The sequence below is a fragment of the Enoplosus armatus genome, chromosome 13, assembly GCF_043641665.1.
Source record: "Enoplosus armatus isolate fEnoArm2 chromosome 13, fEnoArm2.hap1, whole genome shotgun sequence".
NCBI lineage: Eukaryota > Metazoa > Chordata > Actinopteri > Centrarchiformes > Enoplosidae > Enoplosus > Enoplosus armatus.
This window is the reverse complement of record NC_092192.1, coordinates 17,467,580-17,492,155: the sequence shown is the minus strand read 5'-3', so window position 1 is coordinate 17,492,155 and position 24,576 is coordinate 17,467,580. Positions and strand designations below refer to the sequence as shown.

The following is a 24,576-nucleotide window of genomic DNA, read 5'->3' as shown; positions in this document are numbered from 1 at the left end:
TACAGCAAGTGTGAATTATAATTAGGTTCACTGGTTATTCATTAATTATCATGCTTATACCTGAAATCAGAAATGACATTTACTGTAGCAGACACTTTTTATTCACAATCTGGTAATTCTTTGATGAAAACAAATCTTAATCATAATTCTTTGCAACGATTATCTCTTATTTTCACAGTCCTGATTGTCACATAAGGTACTTTATTATTTATTATTGGCCAACAGTAAGGCTTTTCACAAAAACAACATGTCATAATGTATTAATGCCAAGCGGCCACAACTCATTGCAGATCCAAATCACGATCTCTATTTTTAACCATTATTCCATCTTACAGTACAGTCCTGTAGCCACTTAAAGCACTAGCTTTTGAATTGATATTTGGAATAACAGTTGTGACAGAATTAGGAAGTTTTGAAGCTGTAACCTTTTAAAATAGCGGCAGCTAGCACATACTTCTGTTCAAAATGCATGAGTATGGCTATTGCAGGCATTGCTTGACAATTCTTGATGTGCTTGCTCCTTTGAACACACAGAATCAAGTACAGACATTCCTGCCATGGATCAATTAAAATGCTTGTCCAACAGTGGAAGAATGCTTAAAAACTGCTCATAAATGGAATTCTAATGAACTAAAGCTGTGTACGTTCAAGATTTGAAAAAAGCAATAGTGGCATATTTCACCAACCGTATTTCAAGTAGCTGTCATAATTTCAGGCTCTTTTTTTTTTTTTGTTTTTTTTACTATTATAGAGTTGTTGCACCCTCTTCCAGCTACAGTATTGATTCCTCCCAAGAAACGCATGGAGGACTTTCAGGATATTTTTCAAAAGAAACACTATAACCATCTAACAGTGACACTTGCTGCTGTTAATGAGATATTTTTAAACCATTTCACCTCTGATCTTAAATGAGACCTTGCATCTGTTCCCAAGTCTTTTCATAAGGCTTCATAAAGGAGCGTTTGCTTCAGTCAATATCCATGGTCACTGGTGCTTTCTCTTCCAATTTGTACATGCAGTGGCGCAGCCTCTTTTCAAGCAACCAAGGTCTGACCCTGTGTCTGCTGCAAAGTACAGGCTCATTTTCAAGCGGCTGTTTCCATCCAAGGTTTCAGGAAAAACTTTCTACGCCGACATGGTACATTTTATGAGTCAAAATTTGAAAATTGAAAATTGGAGTCTAAATATGTTGAATCTCAAAACACATTGACCATTACCGACCTTTTATTTGTAATAAGAAATTACAATATTTGTAATAACTTTTTAATGAGTTTTGCAGAAAAGACAATGATGACTGTGACTTACCTTTGCAATTAAATGTTTTCAGTTATCATAAGCAACATGTCTTCAGAGATTACATAGATTTTTTGCATTAATGGGCACATAGCAAACAGTGATACTCTTATCATAAAATTCAGATACTCATACTGAGTCTAGACTCTCTCTCTCTTACATTGTATTGCATTTATAATATTCTGTTCCAAAATGTTATGTGGTTCCCAGAGGATGTATTTTAATGATTTGGTGACCCTCTGACTTTCCTCTCTAACACAATCATCAGGCTTTACTACTAATAATGTACCTGTACAAGAAACTAACTTTAATGGACTGAGCTCATTCATACTCCCTAGAGGATGAACCTGTTACATTATGGACTCAATATAGTTTCCTCCAGCACCAGATTCAGGTCAAATGGTCCGCCCACCCCAACATGTGCATTGCTGCCACCACTGCGTGGGTTTATAAAAACAAACTAAACAATAAGCTCTGGTGTTTTAATGTGTGTCATGAACTTAAGAACCGTATCAGTAGGTATTTTCCCTATTCACCTTGTACTTTGTGTTAAGCCGCTATGGGGCTGTGGAAATGTAGTGAATGTTTAATGTATGATCTTTCATTTATTGTTGTAGTCCTCCCTTTTTTGTGTTGCTTCTAAAGTTTTATTGTCCTTTTACAGCCCATGTACAGCTATCGTACTGTTAATCCTACCTGGCTTTACACGCTCTTACATTTAGCTACTGATATCAACGAAGAGCCCATACCCTCTCGGGAGGACAGCTGTATTATTAAAGACTGAGAGATTACTGAGGGTACTGTGAGGCAGTCTGCTTGATAGAGTCTTTGGACTCTCACATTAGAGAAAGTTGGTAGAGGTCAGTAAACCAAGACAACTCAGTCTCAGAGCGATTTTCTGGTTCACATAATGGAATCTGATGAAACTTCAAACGTATCAACTGAATGAGCCACCGTTACAGTTAGAGTAACAACCCCTGCTCCCTTTACTTTGTCTCGCAGTGTTACGCGACGACTTCAGACAGAACCCACAGGATGTGGTGGTGGCAGTCGGGGAGACAGCCAGTCTTGAGTGTCAGCCTCCACGCGGGCATCCTGAACCCACCACCTTCTGGAGGAAAGATAAAGCTCGTCTTGACCTCAAAGATGACAGGATCACGGTGGGTTCCTCCCCAGGGAGCACTCTTCTGCCTTTTGCATGACCCTTATACTCTGAATGCTTTAATCAATGATTTACCTTTTCACATTCACGTTGAACTGTTACAATGGAAAGCACTTTGTATTGAGCTGGTTCATTGTAATTACATGCATTTTTTTGTCAGGTTCGTGGAGGAAAGCTGACCATCTCAAATACCAAGAAGAGTGATGCGGGGATATATGTGTGTGTGGCGACCAACATGGTTGGCGAAAGGGAAAGTGAAAAAGCTCAGCTCTCAGTGTTTGGTAAGAAGTCTGTCATACACTCTTGGCCTAGCTCAAAAAGGAATAAAATGACTTTTTACTGAGATATTTACTGCACACTCGCACATACCTTATTTACCACTGTCTCAAAAGTATATTTAGCCTCTATGTTGTGTGTACTGCCCACATCCAGAAAGACCAGTGTTTGTGCAACGGCCTGTGAACCAGGTGGTCTTAGTGGATGAGAGTGTGGAGTTCAGGTGTCAGATTCATGGTGACCCACCGCCTACACTGCACTGGAAAAAGGAGGACGTGGATATTCCCCGCGGCAGGTGAGGGATGTGTGAATGTGTGTAGTGCATGTGTCTGTGTATGCATGTGTGTTTGTGTGTTTATATATTTATACAATAAAAATCATAATGGATAAATGCTGAAGCACAGCTAATGAGTCCCCCTAGGGGAAAAAAACGATTCAACATATTACTCATGAGGACTTTCATCAGTGTGGCAAAAAATGATTTAATAGCTGCAGAGAATCTCATTATTTGCTGTTTGAACAACTATGCTAACACTGGATGAAAGTCTGTTCATTGGTTGCTTTTGACTAATTCTCACTTTCAAGTACCACCATACTTTATGTTTGTACATAAGAAACTAAAAGGAGATGAAAACATAGCAAGAGCATATGTCTTATATAAAGCAATTTCTTTTTGTGGTGGTTTGTGGTGCCGTTGCATTGAATTGCATCATATTATAAGGTGTTCCTGTAGTTTGCATCACACTATGTATCCACGTCATGAGCTCATATTAATTGCATTGCAATCCCATTAGAATACAGTACTTATTTCTACATTATTGGCCTGTCATGTCAGCCTTAATAGTTACTCTCAGCACTTTATACTTTTAATTACATTGTGTCTCCTTATGCAATCAGACCATCCATCAGAACCTTTTAATTTCTTGCTGGGTTTAAGTAGTCCTTATATCTGATGTTTCAGAAATCCGAAACAGTGCATTTCCACATACTTTTATAATGTTGGACTGGTTTATTCATGGCTCTGAACTATTCTCCTGCTTTTGATTGATGGGAATTTGCCAGCTGAAACCAGTTATAGATGATGTTCTTGGACATGTATTCAATTACTACTAGAATTGCCATCAAGTAAATCAAACACAAGAGCTTCAACAAAACAGTACAGGTTAAATTTATGGAGCACTTTGAATAGAACCCCCCCCCCCCCCCCCCCCCCAAAAAAAAGAAAAACATTTACTTGTGCTACAAGTTTAAGTAACACCTGTTACAAGGCATTACTGTTGTAAGAAAACAGAATGATACCCTCTCAGGTGCATCATGGTGTTAGAAAATATTGTGATTGAGATTGTGAGGCCGACTATAATGACTGCCTGTCTCTCTGTCTGGCAGTCTGTCAGCCTACCTGCGCTGTGCCCTCTACCTCAGTACCCCTTGACTCCAGAAACATGTCCTACTTTCAGACTTGCCTCGCCTCACTTCCCTCCTTCCACTTCTTTCATTCTTCTCCTAAACCTGTCAGCCTCCTGGGAAGACTGTATCTGGGTCAGAGATGTGCTGTGAATGGAGTCCTCACCGCACTCTGGACAGACCCCACAACCCCCATCGATATTCTGCCCACACCCTTTTGGAACATCTATTTCAAATGTGACTTTTTCTCACCCCTTGTGCCATTTCTCTGCCTGACTTGTCTCCCATCTCTGAATCAGTATGGCTGGCTAGACAATTTCACAGGAACTCTCACGCCAAAAGGGACCCCAGAGAGGGAGAGCCTGACTCCTTGCTCCTCTGCTCATTCTGTCTGTAGCCTCACTGAGGCGCTTATCTAAACTCTGGTAGCTGAGATGTTTCTCTCGCTCTAACTGCGCCACCGCTGCCTTACAGTATGCTGCACTGGTGGATACACACTGATGCATGGAACATATCTATGAATTAGTCATTTCTTGCTGCTCGGCTCATTCATCAAATTCAGTTTGTCAGACTGTGCCACTCCCTTACTCTCAGACTGTTTGTCTATCTCTCCCTCTGTCTCTGTCTCCCTCTCTTTTGCTTGCTCTCTCCCACACAGATACACTCACACACGCATATAGTATAGCATACTGCACAGCCCACACCACAGTGGGTGGCTCGTCTTTATAAATATTGAAATAGTGGAACAGCTAGGGTTCCAGCTGAAAGCACCTTTCATTTTGCCATGCCTTCATCTCAGCATAATTGCTCCCCTTTTTCTGCCTCTGTAGCAGAGTGTGTGCAGCAGGGAGTCTTAATTGCCTTAGAAAGTCTGTCTTTATTCTATCAAAAATGACACAACCCTTATAAAAGCTTCCATCTAAAACATCACACAAGTTTAAAAAACAACCTTGATTCAATTTCAGTGTTTGTTGATTGTGTTTACTTCATCAAAATTAGTATTTTAATATGCATATGATTGTTATTGATCTTCTAGTTTTATGAAATCCACCTGAGATGTCACTTGACTTGCTGCCACTGTTCCTCCCTGTCACCAGGTATGACATCAGATATGAAAAAGAGGACTTCCTGCTGAGGATAAAGAAAGCATCAGTCAGCGATCAGGGTACCTTCGCCTGCCTAGCAGAGAACCGTGTGGGTAAAGTGGAGGCCTCTGCCTACCTGACTATCAGAGGTGGGTAACTGCTTGTGAACTCTCTCGAGGCAAAGCTCATAACCCATCCCTGATATTTTTTGTATCTCCCAAAGCAAGCCACAGGACAATCAGTCCTTTATTGCCCACTTTACGAGCGTTATTGCCCCCCTGCTGAAAGACTGGGCCTGGCCTCAGCTTTTCTTTCATATAGCAGGCTGATGTAGTTGATTGCTTCAGATCTCCAGCCAGGCTCCAGATATGAACAATCCAACCAGCTTTAAGTGAACTGTTATGACTTCTCCTGGGGGGCTCATTCTCCCTCCAGCCCACTCACTCCATATTTATACCATATCAATAGGAGGAAGCTATTTCATAGTAAAATAAATATAAAATAATAAAAAACATTGCTATTTGGCAAGTCAGGTCTCCTCTGCTCTCTGCTCTTTACATTGTCATTATAACTGGAGAGTGTAAAAGCATTGTTCATACAACTTAGCACAGATAACACTTGACTTGAAACCAACCAATAACACATTTTTTACTGCTGAATATGTATCATACATCGCCATACATACTGTACCACATACTGTCACAGATCTCATAACATTAACTCTTCATTCCTTCTTTATTATATATTTTATATAATGGATTCTTATTCTTGTTCCTGTTACTCATGCATGAATTGTCTTATACTTTGAAAAGATGTCCTGACCCATTCTTAAGATGTGTTGTTGTTGTTGGAGCCAAACAAGACATATTTTGAGCAATATATCCCTCATGACATGCAAAGTGAACTAACACAGATCACTAATGCAAAACCTGCACTAAGGCAGTTAACACTGGACATTTTTTCAAAAAGACATGAGGAATTTTCCAAGGAAATGATCAAGGAAAAGGAAAAAAAAGAGACCTTAACTGGATCTATCACTTTAGGTGTTATAGTTTGACTAGCTGTTTGTGATATATTTTTAATTATGTTCACTGATCAAAGTTGAGAGAAGATATGTGCATCAACTAGTACATGACAGTCAGTCAGATGTCAATGATTTAAATTTTGTAAGAATTATAATTTCCTGTTCAATCAATTTAATATAATCTATTCTAAACGTTCCCTCACCAAAGATCTGAGACACTTGATACACGTGTGAATATGTTATTCTTGCTACATTTATTTATCTTATCTTGAGACATAAGTGTTACAGATACATTTGTTCAGCCAGTGTTTTTTGGCATTTGTTATCCTCCCCCCTAATGTTGCCAAGGTTCCATTTCCTTGAGGCCCATGCCATCACCTGCTTTTGGTGACTGAGCTCCACCCTCCTCTCCCCCTGAACTTCATGGATGGAAACCCAACTCCACCTCATTCATTTCTGATTTTCATTCTTTTTTTTCTGTCCCTCTGTTCTATTCCTCTGCTCTCCTTCTCTCTGTATTGTGTGTTGATCTCACCCACACCATTGTTGTGTCACCAGCTCGCCCCGTTGGTAAGTAAGAGCTGACCCCATTGTGCATGCGTTGCTTTCTTTCTGTTTTTGATCACACACGTATGCATGTACTGTTGTGGCATTCCACAAACACATTCATCGAACTAATATTGGACATGCATATCTACATTGTAATTATGAACCCCTGACTTCCCCTGGCAGTTTTTTGTAGAAACAGTGGATTTACCACCTTCTCACTTCTTTCAAAATGGGGGTCCAGATACAGTATGGTTGATATTAGCCTTAGTTCAAAAACTTTAATTGATAATTGCTAATTAGCTGATATCATTCATTCCGATGTTCTGTCAGCTGGATGAATGGCTTGTGTGATTGGCATAGTCAAGAAATAGTAAATAGTCAACAAATAACCTGACCTAATGCATGAACCTTTTAGCTTGCAGCTGGACCTTCAGTTCAAGCATATTTCTGTTAAACTAGTCCTCCCGTAGTACGCACTTTGAAAGTCCATGTAAATGTGTTGCTATTGTGTTATTGTTTATTTCACCTGTAACCTCAGAGGCGCCCCAGTTTGTGGTGCGACCCCGTGACCAGATTGTGGCGCAAGGACGAACAGCTACCTTTCCCTGCGAGACAAGGGGCAAACCTCAGCCCACTGTCTTCTGGCAACGAGAGGGTAGCCAGGTGAGGATACTGATTTTGACAAGATGTACTTGTTTATGTGTACCTTCAGGGTATGGCTGCATGGTGTGGAATTACTGGTTTCTCGTTTAAGCCCACCTGGCTGTGCAGACTAAATTCTGCTGCAGCATACAGAGTAAAGTATCTAAAATGGCCAAGGATCCGACTAAAAGGATCAAACCAGGGGACAGCAGAGTGTGTTTCTGTTCCACATACAGATAATGAAGTGGTCATTTATCATCAATCTACACCAGTCTGATCGGCCAATTCACCGAGCAAGAAACAATGTCATGTGCTGCATTAGAGTCATTAGACATAATGAAAGCATGCTAATGTCCTTTCCTGCCCATCAGCTTGTATGCTTGGGGTGCAGAAACAGAGAACGCTGATGCCTCAATTTTGATGACCAGGACTGCAGGTTATCACAGCAGGATTACCACTCTGGGGGTAAACTGCCATAAAGATCTGGAAGGAAAGAAACACTGACCCATTTTTCTAACTGAATTGTACAAAATTGTAGGAATATCTAAGCCTATTGAAGGCATGTCTCAAACACAACAATGATACCTTTAAAGTCAGTTGTGTTGGCCAAAGGTATAAAGTTCAAATACATACCACAATCTTAAGACAATCAACATTTAATTTGGCAAAGTAATTCTTGAGGATAGTTTAAGTCACTATTGGTGACAGAAAGATATAAATGTGTATCATCTGCATACAGTTAAAATATGTATTGTATATGTGCATGTTTATTACATGACCAAGGGTGGATGTTATATGAGAAAAACATGGGTCTCAACCTTGTCAGAAAGATGTCATTTAAACCACTCAAGAGCCAAGTAATTAGTATTAGTTATTGAGTTTTACCAAGAGAGCTACTGGCAATGTGAAGGATATGTGCAATAATCTATTTAAAGAAGTGGAGAAGTTTGTGTGGGACACAATATCTAGTTCATGAGGGGTTGTTATGATACAGTATCTGCTCAAAACAACTCAATACTGAAATAACATTGCGAACATTCAGATCACAGTTTGAGATAACAGCTGGAGACAAAGGCCACAAATTTCTCACACTCAGATGGAAAATATGCTTGTCAGTAAGAAAGAAAAGAAAACTTCCTTTTAAAAAGTGGTTCCAGTTCCTAGTTTTTATACCTCTAGGCCACCTAACAAGTATGCCATCCCATTTTATTTACCTTACTTTCCACTTTCACTTTCTGTAGGATCTTCTGTTTCCCAACCAGCCAACACAGGGAGATAGCCGTGTTTCTGTGTCCATGAAAGGAGAGTTGACCATTTCGTCTGTGCAACGCTCAGATGCAGGATATTATATCTGCCAGGCGCTCACTGTAGCGGGCAGCATCATGGCCAAGGCCCAGCTTGAGGTGGCAGACGGTAAGGCTGGACACAAACACACACATAGACAGAAAATGTTTATCTTTATACAGTGTGCTGAAATACAATAACTACTTTTTTCTTAGTCATGTGATTTGACAGCACCAACATGCGCTAATAACAATTGTGTTTAAACATGTTATACCTACATTCTGTGTTATGCCCTGTTAGGTTAATTGCTGTATGCATCAGGGAAGTACATGCACAGTATTAGTGAATAACAAAAACACTATTACATGATTGTATGGCTCAATACACAGGTCATTTCACCGCAATGAGTGGTGAATAATGAGTTCTAAGAATTATGGACGAAGTGTAAACTTGCAGTGACAGCAGTTTGTAATTACAATGTATATGGATAGTGTAACTTTATTTAAAGAGTAGCATCTGGAGGTCTCAACAGCCAATTTCTTCTTCATGTTCCTATGACATTATTCAGATTTTAGGCTGTGGAACCATAACATATGTTGTACTGTACGCATCCTGAAGTCACTGGTTTGTTTTAGCAATGTTGTTGAGAATGCGTACTAACAACATGCATTATAATTTAATATCCTTGTCAATAGTATTCTGTATTTGCATCTTTATTGTAATGCATACTGGGCTTTACAACCATAATAAAACATTGAAGGCTGTTATAACCAAGGCTGTTTGTCTGCCTGCACTCATATCTGTGAAGATGCATCTGTATGTTCTAAAAGCCAGGCACCAACAATCCTCCTTTTCATTATCACCTCACTGTGGTAAAAATTTGAACGGTCTGAAAAGACTGAAACTGTGTAAAATAAAACTGTCTTCTTGATGGAGAGACACTTTACTTTTTTTTTTTTTTGACAAAGCTTTAATGTCAGCATTAAGTGCTGAGCCGCTGCCAGCTGGAAGCTGTTTATGCCCTTCTCTCCATTTGTTTCTTGGCTTTTTCTCCCACACATTATTAAATTAACAGCTGTTGAAGTGTTTTTTGGAGAGGAAATGACTCTTGTTCTGTCACTCAGAGTAGATGGATCAATATCAAAATGTTTGGTGTAGAGTACGAGAGACGGGAGAGACGGGAGAGATGCGATTGATTGATGGCTGTAAACAGAGATTTGCCGTGATACCAAGTGGCGTTTTAGAAGTTCACACAGTGCCATTTCAAGCATAACTTAAGGGTCCTGCACTGAATGAAAACTTTCTGAAGGTTCAGTTATGGACTAGTGCTCCACCCTGGGCGTTGCCTTGGATATATTACTGACAGGTTTATTAATAATACAGCTGGACTTGAGAGAATGGTGCGTGCTGCAAGTTCAAGCTGCAGTGATTCTTGTGTAGAATTAGCAAGTACAGGGAAGTTCTCCTGACCAGTGTAAGAACAGGAGTCGTGCACTCTAATGCCACACACCACTGCATAGACTAGCTAGCAAGCTGAGGAAGGCTCTGTGTGTGAGGATTGAAACGGAGGCATTGTGTTTAGCCATTTTTTCTTTAAAGTTGTTTGGAACCTACTTTGCATACTGATAGACAGTTGAGATGCTGCAGAAGTGTTTTGACAATTTTCTGTGGATGTGAAAGTGGGTCACCATCAGAATCCATTGTAACTACTGGGAATCCAAGCTGACCACGGCCGCTGCCCTCCACGTAGGAGCAAGCTATACTTTTTTTCAAAGCCATATTTCAAACCCACAGGGGGTGAGTGTTTGATACCGGATATATTTTGGTGGCAGTAAAGCTTCAACCTGTCTGACTGATTCCTACAGACACTGAGGATGCCTGGAGGCTCAAGTATGATGTTTGATCAAAGAGTACAAACCAGGACCTCGAGAGTTACCTTTCAACTCTTGTCTTTAGCAGCGGTGTCGTGGTATTTGTAGATTAGATACTCTCATCTAATCAATGTTTTAATAATCAACATTCACTCAGTAGCAGGCATACAACTAATTAGGTCTCCCAACATCCCTTTATCTGCAAAGCTACTATGAAACAATTCATTTTATTTTTGCAGCCCAGAAAAGCAACATTTTATTATTACCTTTGCAACTAAACCTGGAGTGTGTGATTGTATTTCTTACAGGACTACAGCTAAATCAGAAACAGCAATATAATGTTGTTGTTGGCTCTCTAATCACTTGGGGTAATGACAGCTTGCTGTGCAGTGGATGTAATGTTTTCCTGAAAATGCAATGCTAGACTGTCTATATTTAACCGATATGAAGACTAATATTATTCTCAACTGGAGTTCTCTATGAAAGACTGATTGGTGAAGCATTTATTTCATGTTCAAGTGGTGAAATCCGAATAAACATAATTTAGATGATGTTTATATTGCCACGTAATTGCAAACATTTCAGCTTCCATAATAACTGGCATATCACCTGTGGCTCTTATTGTCCCTGCACCTAGTTGGACCCGATGTCTCGGCTTGAGTTGCTGTATTCCTCATTGTGCTGAATGAGGTGTGATGAAAGATAAGCTAGGGGGAACCTGCCGTAAACACTTGTGTGAATGGAGACTGGAGACAGACCTGATAACAGTGGAGAGCAGCCATGAGGAAATTGGAAGTGGGGGGTAGTTACAAGGCCTAGAGAGCTTCAACTGAAATTACTGTTGCAGAGTACAGAGGCTGTTTTCTGGATGATATAACATGCTTTAAAAAGCTTTAAAAGAGATGAATTGTTGTTCTGCTTGGCATGCTAATTCAGAGTTTAGTTTTGTGTATGTGTGGGAAGGGGGTGGGAGTGGTGGGGGGATGGGGGGGGTGACAAGAGGGAGGAGGTGCAGCCATGAGTCAGAGTAGGAAGAAAGAGGACAGGCATGAATGTGTTGAGAGGTGTTATAAAGAAGGTATGGTAATTAGCACCACGGGTGAAGCATCGTTAATCCTCACCTAGTAATTAAAGCTCAAAGGTGTGACGCAATGCCATGAGCACACTGCCCTACTGTGGAAAAGCCTCGCAAAACAGTCACTTCCTCTCACAACAAATCCAGCAGATTGAACCCTAACATCTTGGGCCTGCAACCACTTACGCAATTACCGCAATCACAAATTAACACCTTCTGATAAGGTCATGTATATATATTTTTTTCACAAATCAGGCTAACTGTAACCAGTTAGAACAGTGATTCATTGTTCCATGCCAAGACTATGACATCAAAATTACAGTGCTAGAAATGTATTGTAATGTAATACACCTGTTCCTTGATTATTATCCTTAGCCCTGAAGGACCGCCCGCCACCCATCATCCGGCAGGGCCCATCCAACCAAACGCAGGCGCTGGGAGGCGTGTCCCTGCTTAGGTGTCAGGCGTCAGGGGACCCAGAGCCTACGGTCACCTGGCGAAAGAATGGGGCCAGTCTGCTTGGAAAGGACCCGCGGTTTTCCCTGCTGGAGCATGGCAGCCTTCAGATCCAGAGTATCAGGGTGGGTTATAGTGCATTACAGAGAAATGCATATACATAGGAGTTAGCATGTGGCATTGTGCATGAAGCATTATGCGGCACAATGGCCTACTAGTTAGTTAGAGAATTAAAGGGTAATTCCATTTTAATGCAACGCAGGTCTTGTTTTTATAGTTTTGTCTATCAACTCTACTACATATGATAACATTGTACTCACCAAAGTAATTGCTGAGATCTGGGAACACAGTGACATTGCTACAGTGACGTCCAATAGGGAAAGTAATGAGTAGTCAGATGGTCAGACAGGTTGTAAACCGGTCCATGTGTTTTAAACCTGACTGCTAATATTCTTTTTTTTTAGCGATGCTGCCGCGTTCCCAGATCTCTGCAATGAACCGATCCAATCAATCCACAAAAATTATGAAGTTGTAATAAACCAGAATTATCTGATAAGCATGAGCAAGCATCATGCTGAGCAACATGGTCTTTGACCAAGATTCCCTGCCTTTTTGCTGTACCTGAAGTGGCACAGTACAAGCAATTAAAGCAATCAAGCTTCACTTGCAATGATTCCATCAGGACCTGAGGATTCATTAATAAAAACAAAAGATTGTTAATTAATCTTTGAGGGAATGTTTTACCCCAACATCAAAATAGACGCCATATCAGTTGAACCTCCTGTCGATGTGTGCCTGCAAATAATCATACTGTGCACACATTTCACATTCTACTTACCTGCAAGTTATACACGGATACAGTGCAATGCAATTTTTCTTCTTCAGAGGGAGGGACTATAATTCTGTCTGTGTTTCATTATTTCGATTACCTACCTTTCACTGCACTATCAATAAAAGGATCTACATGTGTTGTACATACGAAATATTCACACACAAACACAAAAACCAAAACACATGTCTTAAGTTTTTTGTGTTTGTACATCCTTCTATTGCATGTGAAAGACGAAAGAGAAATTCTCTCATCTGCCAGCTGATGTCATCTGAATGTAATTCAAATGGACAAGTGTAGTCAGGTTGCTTTTAAAAGATAAATGGCGGGTATTGATTTTTATAAGTTGTTAAACGCTGCTATTTAGACTGAATCTCCGAGGCAGCAGTTAGACTCAAGGACTCAAGGACAGGGACCTGTGAGAGGAGTCTAAAGGGGCTAATATAATGGAGGAACTGCAATATACAGTGTCCTGTCACAGTGTCAAAGTGCTCTCCCTGTGTCACTCTCACTCTTCTACTCTCTCTTGGGATATAGCATAGTTGTCAGTGGCTCTTAAGGCATTGCCAATATAAAATAGATTGTCATATCACTTATTTCCTGTGTCAGCACTGATGATGATAATGTTGATGGCTCAGGGAATGGGGGTAGACTATTATTGGAGGAAATCAATTAGGAAAATTAATGTAAGCTCTTACTGGGCTCTTTTTTTCATTGGCCGGTGTTAAAGTTTCCTCTCATCCACTCTCCGGCTTTTCTCAAGCCAAATGCAGGCCAGTGGAGGTTAATGCATTTTTACTGTACTACTAGCTGCGAACCTCCTTCAAAAGCCCAGACTGACGTAAGAGCTTGTAGAAACCATCTGGGATCAGAGTTACGAAGGCCATAGGATTCAGTCGAACACAGCAACAGAGCACTGCTGTATTATTTGTGATTTGCATGAGCAGAGATCAAACTCTTTGGTTTTTAGTGTTGACCCTGAAATCATTGTTAAAGTTGTCATGCTGCAGATTGAATGGGAGCTGGTTTGAACCTTAATGATAATTTCATAATCCGTCTTTTTCAGCTGTCTGACTTGGGGTTATACACCTGTGTTGCTACCAGCTCCAGTGGAGAAACATCATGGAGTGCCTACTTGGATGTCAGAGGTCTGCTTCAGTAGAAATAATTCATTGGAAAAATTAACACAATTCTATGCATATCAATCACAGCATTGCCTTTGCAGGTATTCATTTTGTGTCTCTACGTTTCCTCCTTTGTCAGATTCCCCTGACCTCATAGACTTCATGTCTCACAATGCAACGGCCCTCCCAGGGCCGCCCTCCAAGCCAGAGGTCACTGATGTTACCAAGAGCAGTATCTCGTTGTCATGGGAACCGGGGCCAGAGGCCGGCTCTCCAGTGTCCTCCTATGTCATCGAGGCCTTTGGGTATGTGTGTGACCTATGGCCTCGGGCTACATTTAGTGACCCCAAACTTTCATGGCAGAAACAGATGTGGGGGTTTCTGTGGGCATTCAGTCAAGCCGGGTCAGTTTCAAGAAGAATATTTTGGACGGCTTATCTCTTATAGTTTTACAATCCATTTTACAAGAGTGAAAAATGTTCTGGTATTTAAATTTGAATGCTAATTATTTGGCAAATAAAAGCTCACTTCAAGCAGAAAATGATTGGCACATGAGTAGTTGCTTTTTTCAGTAAGACAGGACTACAAAGGCATAGAGTGTCTTGTGATTGTTACCATGAATACTATTTTTGACGATGACAGGAAGTATTTCAAAAGATTTCAGAAGTGAGCCTGACATGACATTATTGTGTGACATGTGACTTTTGCTCCCAGTCTCTAGGAGCACAGCCCACCAGCGTTGCCCCACGTTAGCTGTCTAGATTACTTCCATAGTTATGAATATATTCTTCCTTATTGTTCAGATTTAATCTCTTAATGCTCTTTCTGCAGCCAGTCAGTGAGTAACAGCTGGCAGACAGCGGCAGACCATGTGAAGACCACCGAGTTCACGGTCAAAGACCTACGACCCAATACGGTCTACCTGTTCATCATCAGGGCAGTCAACGATCAAGGGCTCGGGGACCCCAGCCCCATGTCTGAGCCTGTCCGGACTCAAGGTATAGAAATAAGACTGGATTGTAATGTTTTCTTAGCGAAAAGTATCATTGTTTCACTCTACATGCCTGCATTTCTTTCTCTCTCCCAGACATTAGTCCCACAGCACAGGGAGTGGACCATCGTCGCGTGCAGAAGGAGTTGGGGGATGTGGTGGTCAGCATGCATAACCCCGTGGTCCTTAGCTCCACTTCAGTGCAGGTCACATGGACTGTGAGTACTTTTTTAAACATTGACTGTGGTTTGTAGTCGTTGTGCAACATTAACCTTCAGAGCAGCAAAAACAAATCTTGTCTAAGCTTGTTTGAGAACTTTATACTTGGCTTGTCACTATGTTTTGGATTAGTTGGCACACACACAGAGTAAACACTGTGGGATTCATAGTCTGAACAGCTGGTGCTCCATCAATTTAGAATGGTTTGAGGTGATGCAGGAATCAAGACTAATGTTTCTATTCAGGACAAATACATCACCATTAGGTGCTACATGTGTCACTTCTGGAGGCAGTTTGCAGGAAGCCCTTTATCTGGGAAATGTTATTTCTGTCTGTTGGCAAGGTGTCCCTACTGCCAGCTGCTGTAGGTTAATGACACACCTAGGATGGGCTTAGGATGCTATTTCATGCTTGTCAGTATGACAACCATGTACTGTAATTCTGTTTGCAGAGTGACACAGGTGACGGGATAAACGTGCATTTATGGACGATCTGAATGGGTCTACAGACTTTATTCGACCAGGCTCCATTTGTGGGAAAGGCACTCATTCGTTACCCAGTGTCAAAGTTTCTGTATTAAAGTGGTGTGTGTGCACTGTTGGATTTGAGTTGGATCTGAAGTCCTTGTTTCCACGCACATGTCCACTAAATGTCAGATGACAAAACGGAGATGCCAGACAAAGTGTCACTTGCCAAGTTGCTTAGTTGTAACCATAACCCTCATTCCAGACACCTTAAACCCAAACTTAGTCCTGGCCTACACACTCAACAGCCATAAGGAAACAAAACATCTTCCCCATATTTATATAACGAAAGATAACGCCACATTGAATCGAGGTACAAGTGTGTACAAGTACAAGACAATAAGAAAGTGAACGCAGAGGAGGGTAATTTATTTTGATTCATGGCCTCAACCATATAAATTATTTTTCAAGTAACATTAAGAGGAACAAAAGAGTGGGTGGGGCAACATCTTGTGTTCATAAGGCTTTTAGAGTCACGAGCAATTTTGTTAATGACATGCGGACTGAGGCTACAGAGAGAGAGAGAGAGAGAGAGAGAGAGAGAGAGAGAGAGAAGAAGAAGAAGAAGAGAGATCCGTCCTAATATATTTGGACTGGTTTGATGATAGACAGCTGCTTTATATCACTTGTAAAAGCCTTTTCTTGCTTCTGCCCTTGTTAACAAGACATTACTATGAGTTGTATCTGTTACATATTTTACTCGTCCCCTGAAATGTTCAAGAAAGAAAGAAAAGACTGTTTTGATCCAGTATTTTGAGTCCAAATTGTGCTGAAGGTCTCTGACTCTGGTGTGCAGTTCAGCTTTGATGAATACACTACAACTGTCTTCACGTGGTTTCTTGCTTCTCTGCTGCTAATTACACTGTAAGATTAACTAAGCGTGCATTGTCACTGTCAGAGGACACAAACTGAATGCTGATCCACAGCTCCAAAGCAGTTTTACACACAGATGTATGACACCTCCCACATCATTACCGTACAGCATGTCTTCATCCCACTCTCTTTCCTTCCCCTCTCCCCTCCTCTCAGGTGGAGAATCCATCCCAGTTCATTCAAGGCTACCGTGTTCTGTACCGGCAGACGTCAGGGCTACCCTCCCCAGGGCCATGGCAGATACAAGACTTGAAGGTCGCCTCAGAGAGGGACATAACTCTCTCTGGTCTGAGGAAAGGCATAGTCTATGAGATTAAAGTGCGGCCATACTTCAATGAGTTCCAGGGTGCAGACAGTGAATCCATGACAGCACGCACCATGGAAGAAGGTAAGCGACAAATTAATTCACATTTCTGACAAAAATCTATTTCTTTGCCGGCTTTATGTTGCGAGAAATGTAAGATTTAGTTACTTATGCATGAGCAGATGCTCTTGTGTAAAAGATTCTACCTACTTTTATATTTAGTTGCCGTTAGTAATGGCTTCATGGCTAGATAGTAATGGATAATGGCATTTCAAGTACACCCACCCACACACGCATACTGCTGCAGTGCCATGTCCCCCGTGTGTGAAAACAGGTCTCCCAGACAGCGCAGTGGGGTTCTGTGACAAGCCTGGGCCTCTGTGGGTTGGTGGGCAGAGGGGGATGGCAGAAACTGTCTCTTTTGACATAAGCTCAACTCTCTCTCTGCTCCTCTGTGGACCCCTGCTGCCATGTCTCCGTCACACACCAACCAAACCAACACACACACAAACACAATCTCAATCTCCACTTTTTGGTGTCCTCCTTGTCCTCCTAATGTGCAGGTCAATTGATCACCTTCTTAGGCTTGTGGCACAAATGAGTGTAACAAATGTGACATCACTTGTTGTATACTTTTTTTTGTAAAATGGACAACTTGCAGTGTAATTTGATCAATTAATTACAGTCTTAACCCCTTGTCACAGAGTGACACAGTTTGCACTCCTTCTCTGAGACATAGCTACTTATATTCAGTGGGACTTACACTTTCTGAGGATATCATTATCTCCAATGTTTATTGCAAACAAACGTCCATAAATCCACTTTAATGTCACAGAAAAAATAGAAATCCATGTAACTCCAGAACTTGCCTGAGAATCGTTGCAAGTTTTCTTCAGTATCAAAGTAATCCAGTGATAGTTCTCTGTACATCCATGGGTACATTGGAAACAGGAATTGCTAATTGCTAATTCGGCTCACCTTTAATGTTGCAAATCTGCCAAAATGTAAGCAAATATTGGCAAAAAAAATAGGGCTCAAGTGTGCTAAAATTCTGTGTATAAAGAGTGAAAAAAAGGGCTAGTTTTGTTGAATCAACATCTAATGTAAACTACATAAAGGTTTTCACAAAAAACAATCCCAACCCAAGGTTCACTCACTAGCTATGTCCAGAGCTTTCAACCACATCACACGGTCATCAGCATATAGATTTTGGCATGGATCTGTTTGAGCTAGCTGTAATTTGATCTATAGCAATCTTAGGGCTTCTTGTCTGTATTGGCTGAAAAATGAATCATGATAGTTCATTCTTGACCTTGGACATAGTAGTCCCAACTCAAGGTCCACTTACTAGCTTTATCCAGAAGTCCTTACTTGCTTATTCCAAGAAGTACTAAAAGTGCTATGGATGACACCATAACAACTACTGAGTTCTCATGGCAACAGATCCATCTCCATAACAACTGAGCAAACTCCATCCACTGATGCAAACCATGTGATAAGGTTGAAAGCTCAGGGAAAAAAACTACTATTTCCAAGGTCAAGAATGAACTTGCAAGCTAAATTTGTAAACGTTGTGCCTGCTGGCTGGGCAGGGGGACCTCTTCATGTAGTTTGTTGCATTGAGGTGCTGCATCAGCTGGTCTGGGTGGAACATGGCTCGTACTGAGAGCAAGTCATGCTGAGGCCATTAGTGCATCTTCCTCCCAGTAGGAGGCTAGGGAGGTGCTATGAACAGGGCATACAACTGATGGAGAAAGAGAAACTCTCCTCACTGTAGTCCAATTAAAATGGCCACACAGGATCACTAGAGGTTTTCGCAGACCAGGACACGTGCTGTAGTTACTTGGGATCCTGGAAACAAGGCATCATGGTACAGGGAAAATTGGCTTGATCTGCTGCACCGATGCTCTAGAGCCTGGAAATGTGCTGCTCTGCAGAATTATGAGAAAAACACTCGATATCCATCAAAGGCAGATGGGAATGTGGCACTGCCTTTGTGAAACCCTAGCAGAGGGCGTCTTAAGGGTCTCTGAGGTCAAAACAGCTGATGTCTCCCACTGCATACAGGGCAAAATTGTGTATTAAGATTAATGATCCTCACAACCCTTTCATGAGTTGTTGGTGAGACCAGTGTGACCAGAGGCACTAGGCTCTGTGACGTCTCCGTCATCACTGTCATCCATACAATCCTCAGGCTTTCCACTACTCGAATCAAAGAAAATGCTATGGTGTGCTAAAGTCCCAGGCAGATATAGCTGTTAAGATGAGGATATACTGATATTATGGGACCAGGGCAGGAGGGTCAATGAAGAGAAAAGGCAAAGCCATCCTGCATGGAATAAAGCCCCATGATCCTACCAGATAAAGTTTATTTTACATTACACATGTGTTACACGGGGACAGGTATGTTGACATAGAACTGTTTGCTAATTCTTGAATCAATTAGCTTAATTGATGCACTCATTTGCATAACAGGTTATGTTTACCAACCTAATATCCTGTATAGCAGGACATTAAGCAGCTTAAGTGCCTTTTGTTTAATTGCACAGCTGTGAGTAAAAACTGAAATGTTCCCTCAGACATTGGGAGCATTAATTGCTTTAAATGACTCTCTAGCTACTGTCTTCATCAGTCTTGATATCAGTATTAGTCACATTATTAAAAACCTCCTCTCTGACCTTTTCTGCTGTTGTGGCCATTTATTCTAATGTTATGCTGAGTCATTACTGGTATTGTAGCCATTATGCCTCCTCAGGGATTGTTCTCGTACATACAGTCTTCTCCTAATGTAAACCTTTGCCTGACTGGGCAAGCTCCATCAGTTTTGCTGAAACAGCACCACTGAAATGACATTTGGGAGACTAGACCTTACTTGCTTGACGGTGCACTCACATTAGCTAAGTAAAAATATGTATTTATAGTTTTATGTTAAATCTCCTCTTTGGCATGATCGCAGTGTGAATGCATATTTTAGTGGTCACTGTGGTCACTGTGCAACATTTCTGTCAGTCTACTCTCCCATTTTGCTGCCCTCCTATTTTTTTTATTGTTCATTCTACTCATTTCCACATACACTATTTACCAGTTGCGGATATTCTACGCTTACTGCTGTCTTGTGGGAACTGTATGAAGCAGCTAGTGTATGAGGTAATCGGGATGCAACAGTCTTGTACATTTACTCCTTTCTTGCTGAAACTGTTTGCAGCAACAAGCAATATTCAGGGTGTAACACAGTAGTGTCTGACAAAACAACATGAATATGAGATTCTTTCTTATCTTTTTATTTTTTTGGAAAGATATTAAAAAAAAAAAAAACTAGGACATAGACAGCTTCTGGCCCAAGCCCAAAGACTGTGGTGATAATCCAGATGTGCAATTTCCACTATTGAACAAATGTTAATTTCAAGCCATAGCTATTATACTACATTCATGTACTTGTGCAAAAGTGCAACATCTGGATATTGCATCTCGGCTACTGAACAGCTCTGTATCCATATCCTTTTTATTCAGAAAATCAAATCAAAACACACTGGTTTGCACTCTTTTGGATGTTTTTGTTTGTTTGTTTTTCCCTCAATAGATTTCTGATTTCGTTTTGTTAAATTTGGCCGGCAAAGATGGTGGGTTGCCTCAAAATTATGAGCCAGAGAACAAAGTAGTAGAACATTTTTTCAGAACATTGATCAAAATGATTTGTAAAAGTTGTTAACTTCCATCCATTACAGTCGACTTGCATATATACTGGTTAATGTTTGAGAGTTACGATTATTTGTGTCCATGCCAGATGGTATCTCAGTATAAATATATCATAAGTGTAGGATCATTTCCTGTCAAACAAGTCATGTTGCTTTCTGAACAGTAGAGTCATCACTGTATTGGAACAGTACATCTGCGCCAGTTGGTTTTACAGTAATTGCTTCAGAAAGTCAATACAGACTAAATGGCTCAATATAGATATCCCCAAACTGGGTTGAGTCAATTTGTTAAATGTAATACAAATAAACTGCGTCTCATATGGCAGATTTAATTCCTTTGTACTGCCATGCTGTCAAATATTTTTCCGACATGCCATATCTGTTTAGAGCCTCTCTTTAAAGCACACGTTAGATATTTCAGGGAGGTTTGTTTCATCTTTCCAACTCCAAAAAATCTATTGTTCTTCCATTATTTACAATAATAATTAACTGAAATGCTTTCCAGATGTTAGAAGACAGGCTGTGGCCAGTCTTCTCTTTCAATGCTCCTGATAGGGCCTGACTTTATTACTCTGATCTACCAATAGAAGCACTGCTTGCTGTTGCCTCACTGAGAAACTGCGCACATGCTCATTGCATTTCTCTCCAGCCATTTACAGAACCAATCCCATCTGGAGAATTTAAGTCACAGTAACCATGTTGCTCTCTGGCCAGGTGGCAAACAAGACCCTTCATGGCCCACCTGCTTTGGTTTCTCTGCACTGCTGTGGCAGTCGGTGCCTTGCTTACATGGACCCACTGCAGATAGCATCATTATTTTGCAGCTCCTTAATTGGGTTCAGAGTAGTTATTTCATCCACTCAGTCAGAACATAATGATAGTTGTAATGGGAATCATGAGAAACTACGTGCCCAGAGCAGTTGTGTAGTCCGTTCAGTGAGAGATGGTGATTTGCTCAGTTGCATAGGCATGGTGTTTTCCTCCCGCTGCCTGCAGTCTCTTTAAATAGCCGATCTGTCCGTGCAGGTTATCAGGCCAGTTTGGTACATTTAAAATTACCCATTAAAGAGGGAGTTAGACTTTGGCTCCGTGAAGCATAGTGCCACATTTCTGTTGACAAACCGTCTCAGAATCCTCATTATAGGACATGATGTTTGACCATTTTCATTCGGATAAGATACTCAAAATTGAATACAGCTACTTTGGAAGCATTTACATGTAGTCGTAATGGTTCGAATCCATTATGGAAGTAATGTTAGCTACTGGGCTCAGACATTTTTTTTTTCTTGGCAGAGGATACATTCCAGTCATATCTGAGGTTGCTGGTGTGCTTGGAATGGTTATCATTTGTGCAATTAATAAAGCAGAATTAGGACCTCAAATGCTTGGTGTGTATAACTTGTGATGCCAGTAAGATAATAGAATCTTAAACTCAGTATAATTGAAGAATGGTGTATTTGTTAGGTCCCAGTGCATCCCAGTTATGCAAAAACAATCCTACCATTAAGATATGAAATTGAGATGAAGTGCTCTGGTAGCCATCTGCCACGCTGGCTTAGAAAATACCTTGTTGTATGGCTTGCTGTATGAATATGAATTGAGTTAGTGGGTGAAACAAATCCTTCTTTTATATGATAAAAACAGGAGATGCTAATTTTTCTGTTAAAAAACAATATGCTAGATAAATGTATTCTTTTTTCTTATATATTTCCTTTGTTTCTTTAATCTTTCCACCCCCTCCCTGACCCATCAGCACCTGGTGCACCTCCGCAGCAGGTGACAGTGTTGACAGTCGGGAGCCATAACAGCACGTCCATCAGCGTGTCATGGGACCCTCCTCCCTCCGACCAACAGAACGGCATCATCCAGGAGTACAAGGTATATCAAAGGCTGCACCTAGTTCACTACACCAAACTGAATATTTTAGTAATGTACTGTACAACCTTACAATGAATTCTCTCTGGCGTGTCGGTCTTTGTCAGATCTGGTGTTTGGCCAACGAAACCCGCTTTCATGTCAATAAGTCTGTGGACGCAACCATCCGCTCAGTGGTAGTTGGGGGGCTGCAGCCTGGAGTGCAGTACCGCGTGGAGGTGGCTGCAGGCACCAGCGCAGGGGTGGGGGTCAAGAGTAAACCCCAGCTCATCATTTTGGGTAATCCACTCACACACACACACCAAACCTGGAGTCAAATGAAATGACCTCATAATGGGGGGACCTAGGTCTCCATCACAGATTGGGGGTCTGGAAAAATGATTTATCAATTTATTGCACTTGAAGAAAGAAGATTGCGCTTTACAACGCAGACGTCTACTGAGAAATCAATAGTGTTTCATTAAGTGTAGTGTCTGGTAACACTGTGCCAAGTACTGTTAGCCATATCAATAATCCTCTTCAATATGTGGGCAGCTGGCGCTAACAAAGTAGACAGTGTTTTTGTAGGAGCTTATCAGACTATCACATCTTATCAAATAGCTAAAGGACGCCCAGAGTATATAAGCCCAGAATCAATATTGGAGCCCAGGCCAGATGCTCTTCATCTGTGACTTTTGACTGATATATAATAACACCCTTAACGCACAGAGAAAGGGAAACACAGGCCCGTGGACCGAAGCTTAATGATGGGGGGGGGGGGGTTTCCTGCTAGAGACTGTGAATCTAATTTCACAGCACAGTAGCCGCAACAGAAAATCAAACTCTGTCAGAGCTGCTCTGTCAATCTCGTGTCTTGCAGCTCAAGTTGATAAGTGCACTGCTGAATTGATTTACTCTGCCTACATATTGGATGCACTGATGCTGTTTTTTGTTGGGGTTTTTTACCACAGTTGCCCCCTCATCTTTTGGCTGTTCCTGTGGTCTGTGTGTCTCCGTGTTTGATATATATGCTGTCTTGATTAGTACATAAATACATCATTTGACCTGGACGATGGATCTTATGGATCTCTGGATTTTATTGAAAATATATTGTTTTCCTTAATTGAGTTTTCTGGTGAGTTAAAAATGAACCCATACACACAGTTAGACAAATGATACTGATTATTACTGATTAATACTGTTATTGTTTGTTTGATTGTTTGTCTCTTCTTTCAAATATTTATTTTTTTTGTACTTACATTTGAGTTTTGGACCACAGTGGAAATGGAATGGATTTTTTGGCTTTCTTTCATTCTTATCCCAAATGAGTTTCATGCAACTATTGAAATATAATCATTTGTTCATTCACGTGTAGTTAAATTGACATTCAAACTTCCATTTGTCTCTTTCCTGTGTGTCTGTACGGGTGTATATGTGTGCGGTGCCCCCAGGTGCGGAGCTGAGGGACATAATGACGGGATCGGAGGGCAACAATAGCATCTCAGACGTGGTGAAGCAGCCGGCCTTCATCGCTGGTTTGGGAGGGGCCTGCTGGATTGTCCTCATGGGCTTCAGTGCCTGGTTGTACTGGAGGAGAAAAAAGAGGAAGGGACTCAGCAACTATGCAGGTAAAAATCAATTTACATGGTTCTGCATCAACACAGACTCTCAAAGCACGCTGGGTCTCTCTGTCCAATGAAAGCTGATGTCATCACAGATGCGACTCCATTTGAGCTGGCTAAAATGCAGAACAAAGGAAATATATTCAGCATAGATGGAAACAGGCCCTATTGACTTTAATTCACTGTGCACTGATGTGCATCAACTGTGCTGAGTTCCATCAGCACCGCACCTCAACACTCTAATACATTCATGCGAGATAAGTAATTTAACATCCCCTTCCATTACCAGACCACGGCTGGTGTTGTTTGCACATTAACACGAGGCGCGTCTAGGTTTACGTATGAAATATTCTCATCCCTCTGTGAGTCAAGCATATAGCTGTGTGCCATTATCATAATGTGTATTGCAGCTTTCATTGT

General features: G+C 41.1%; 1 protein-coding gene across 1 annotated transcript in view; it reads left to right on the top strand.

Annotated features, from left to right (window-relative positions):
- LOC139295496 (roundabout homolog 2-like) overlaps window positions 1-24,576 on the top strand; it is a 72,683-nt gene that overhangs the window by 39,036 nt on the left and 9,071 nt on the right. Inside the window, exons 3-19 of the mRNA XM_070917691.1 lie at window positions 2,296-2,453; window positions 2,616-2,736; window positions 2,888-3,026; window positions 5,233-5,369; window positions 6,803-6,814; window positions 7,332-7,456; window positions 8,677-8,848; window positions 12,041-12,246; window positions 14,017-14,098; window positions 14,214-14,379; window positions 14,717-14,740; window positions 14,906-15,072; window positions 15,162-15,283; window positions 16,838-17,069; window positions 22,434-22,558; window positions 22,663-22,834; window positions 23,986-24,162. Coding sequence (XP_070773792.1) covers window positions 2,296-2,453; window positions 2,616-2,736; window positions 2,888-3,026; window positions 5,233-5,369; window positions 6,803-6,814; window positions 7,332-7,456; window positions 8,677-8,848; window positions 12,041-12,246; window positions 14,017-14,098; window positions 14,214-14,379; window positions 14,717-14,740; window positions 14,906-15,072; window positions 15,162-15,283; window positions 16,838-17,069; window positions 22,434-22,558; window positions 22,663-22,834; window positions 23,986-24,162 — 2,337 coding nt within the window. The remainder of the gene's footprint in view (window positions 1-2,295; window positions 2,454-2,615; window positions 2,737-2,887; window positions 3,027-5,232; window positions 5,370-6,802; window positions 6,815-7,331; window positions 7,457-8,676; window positions 8,849-12,040; window positions 12,247-14,016; window positions 14,099-14,213; window positions 14,380-14,716; window positions 14,741-14,905; window positions 15,073-15,161; window positions 15,284-16,837; window positions 17,070-22,433; window positions 22,559-22,662; window positions 22,835-23,985; window positions 24,163-24,576) is intronic.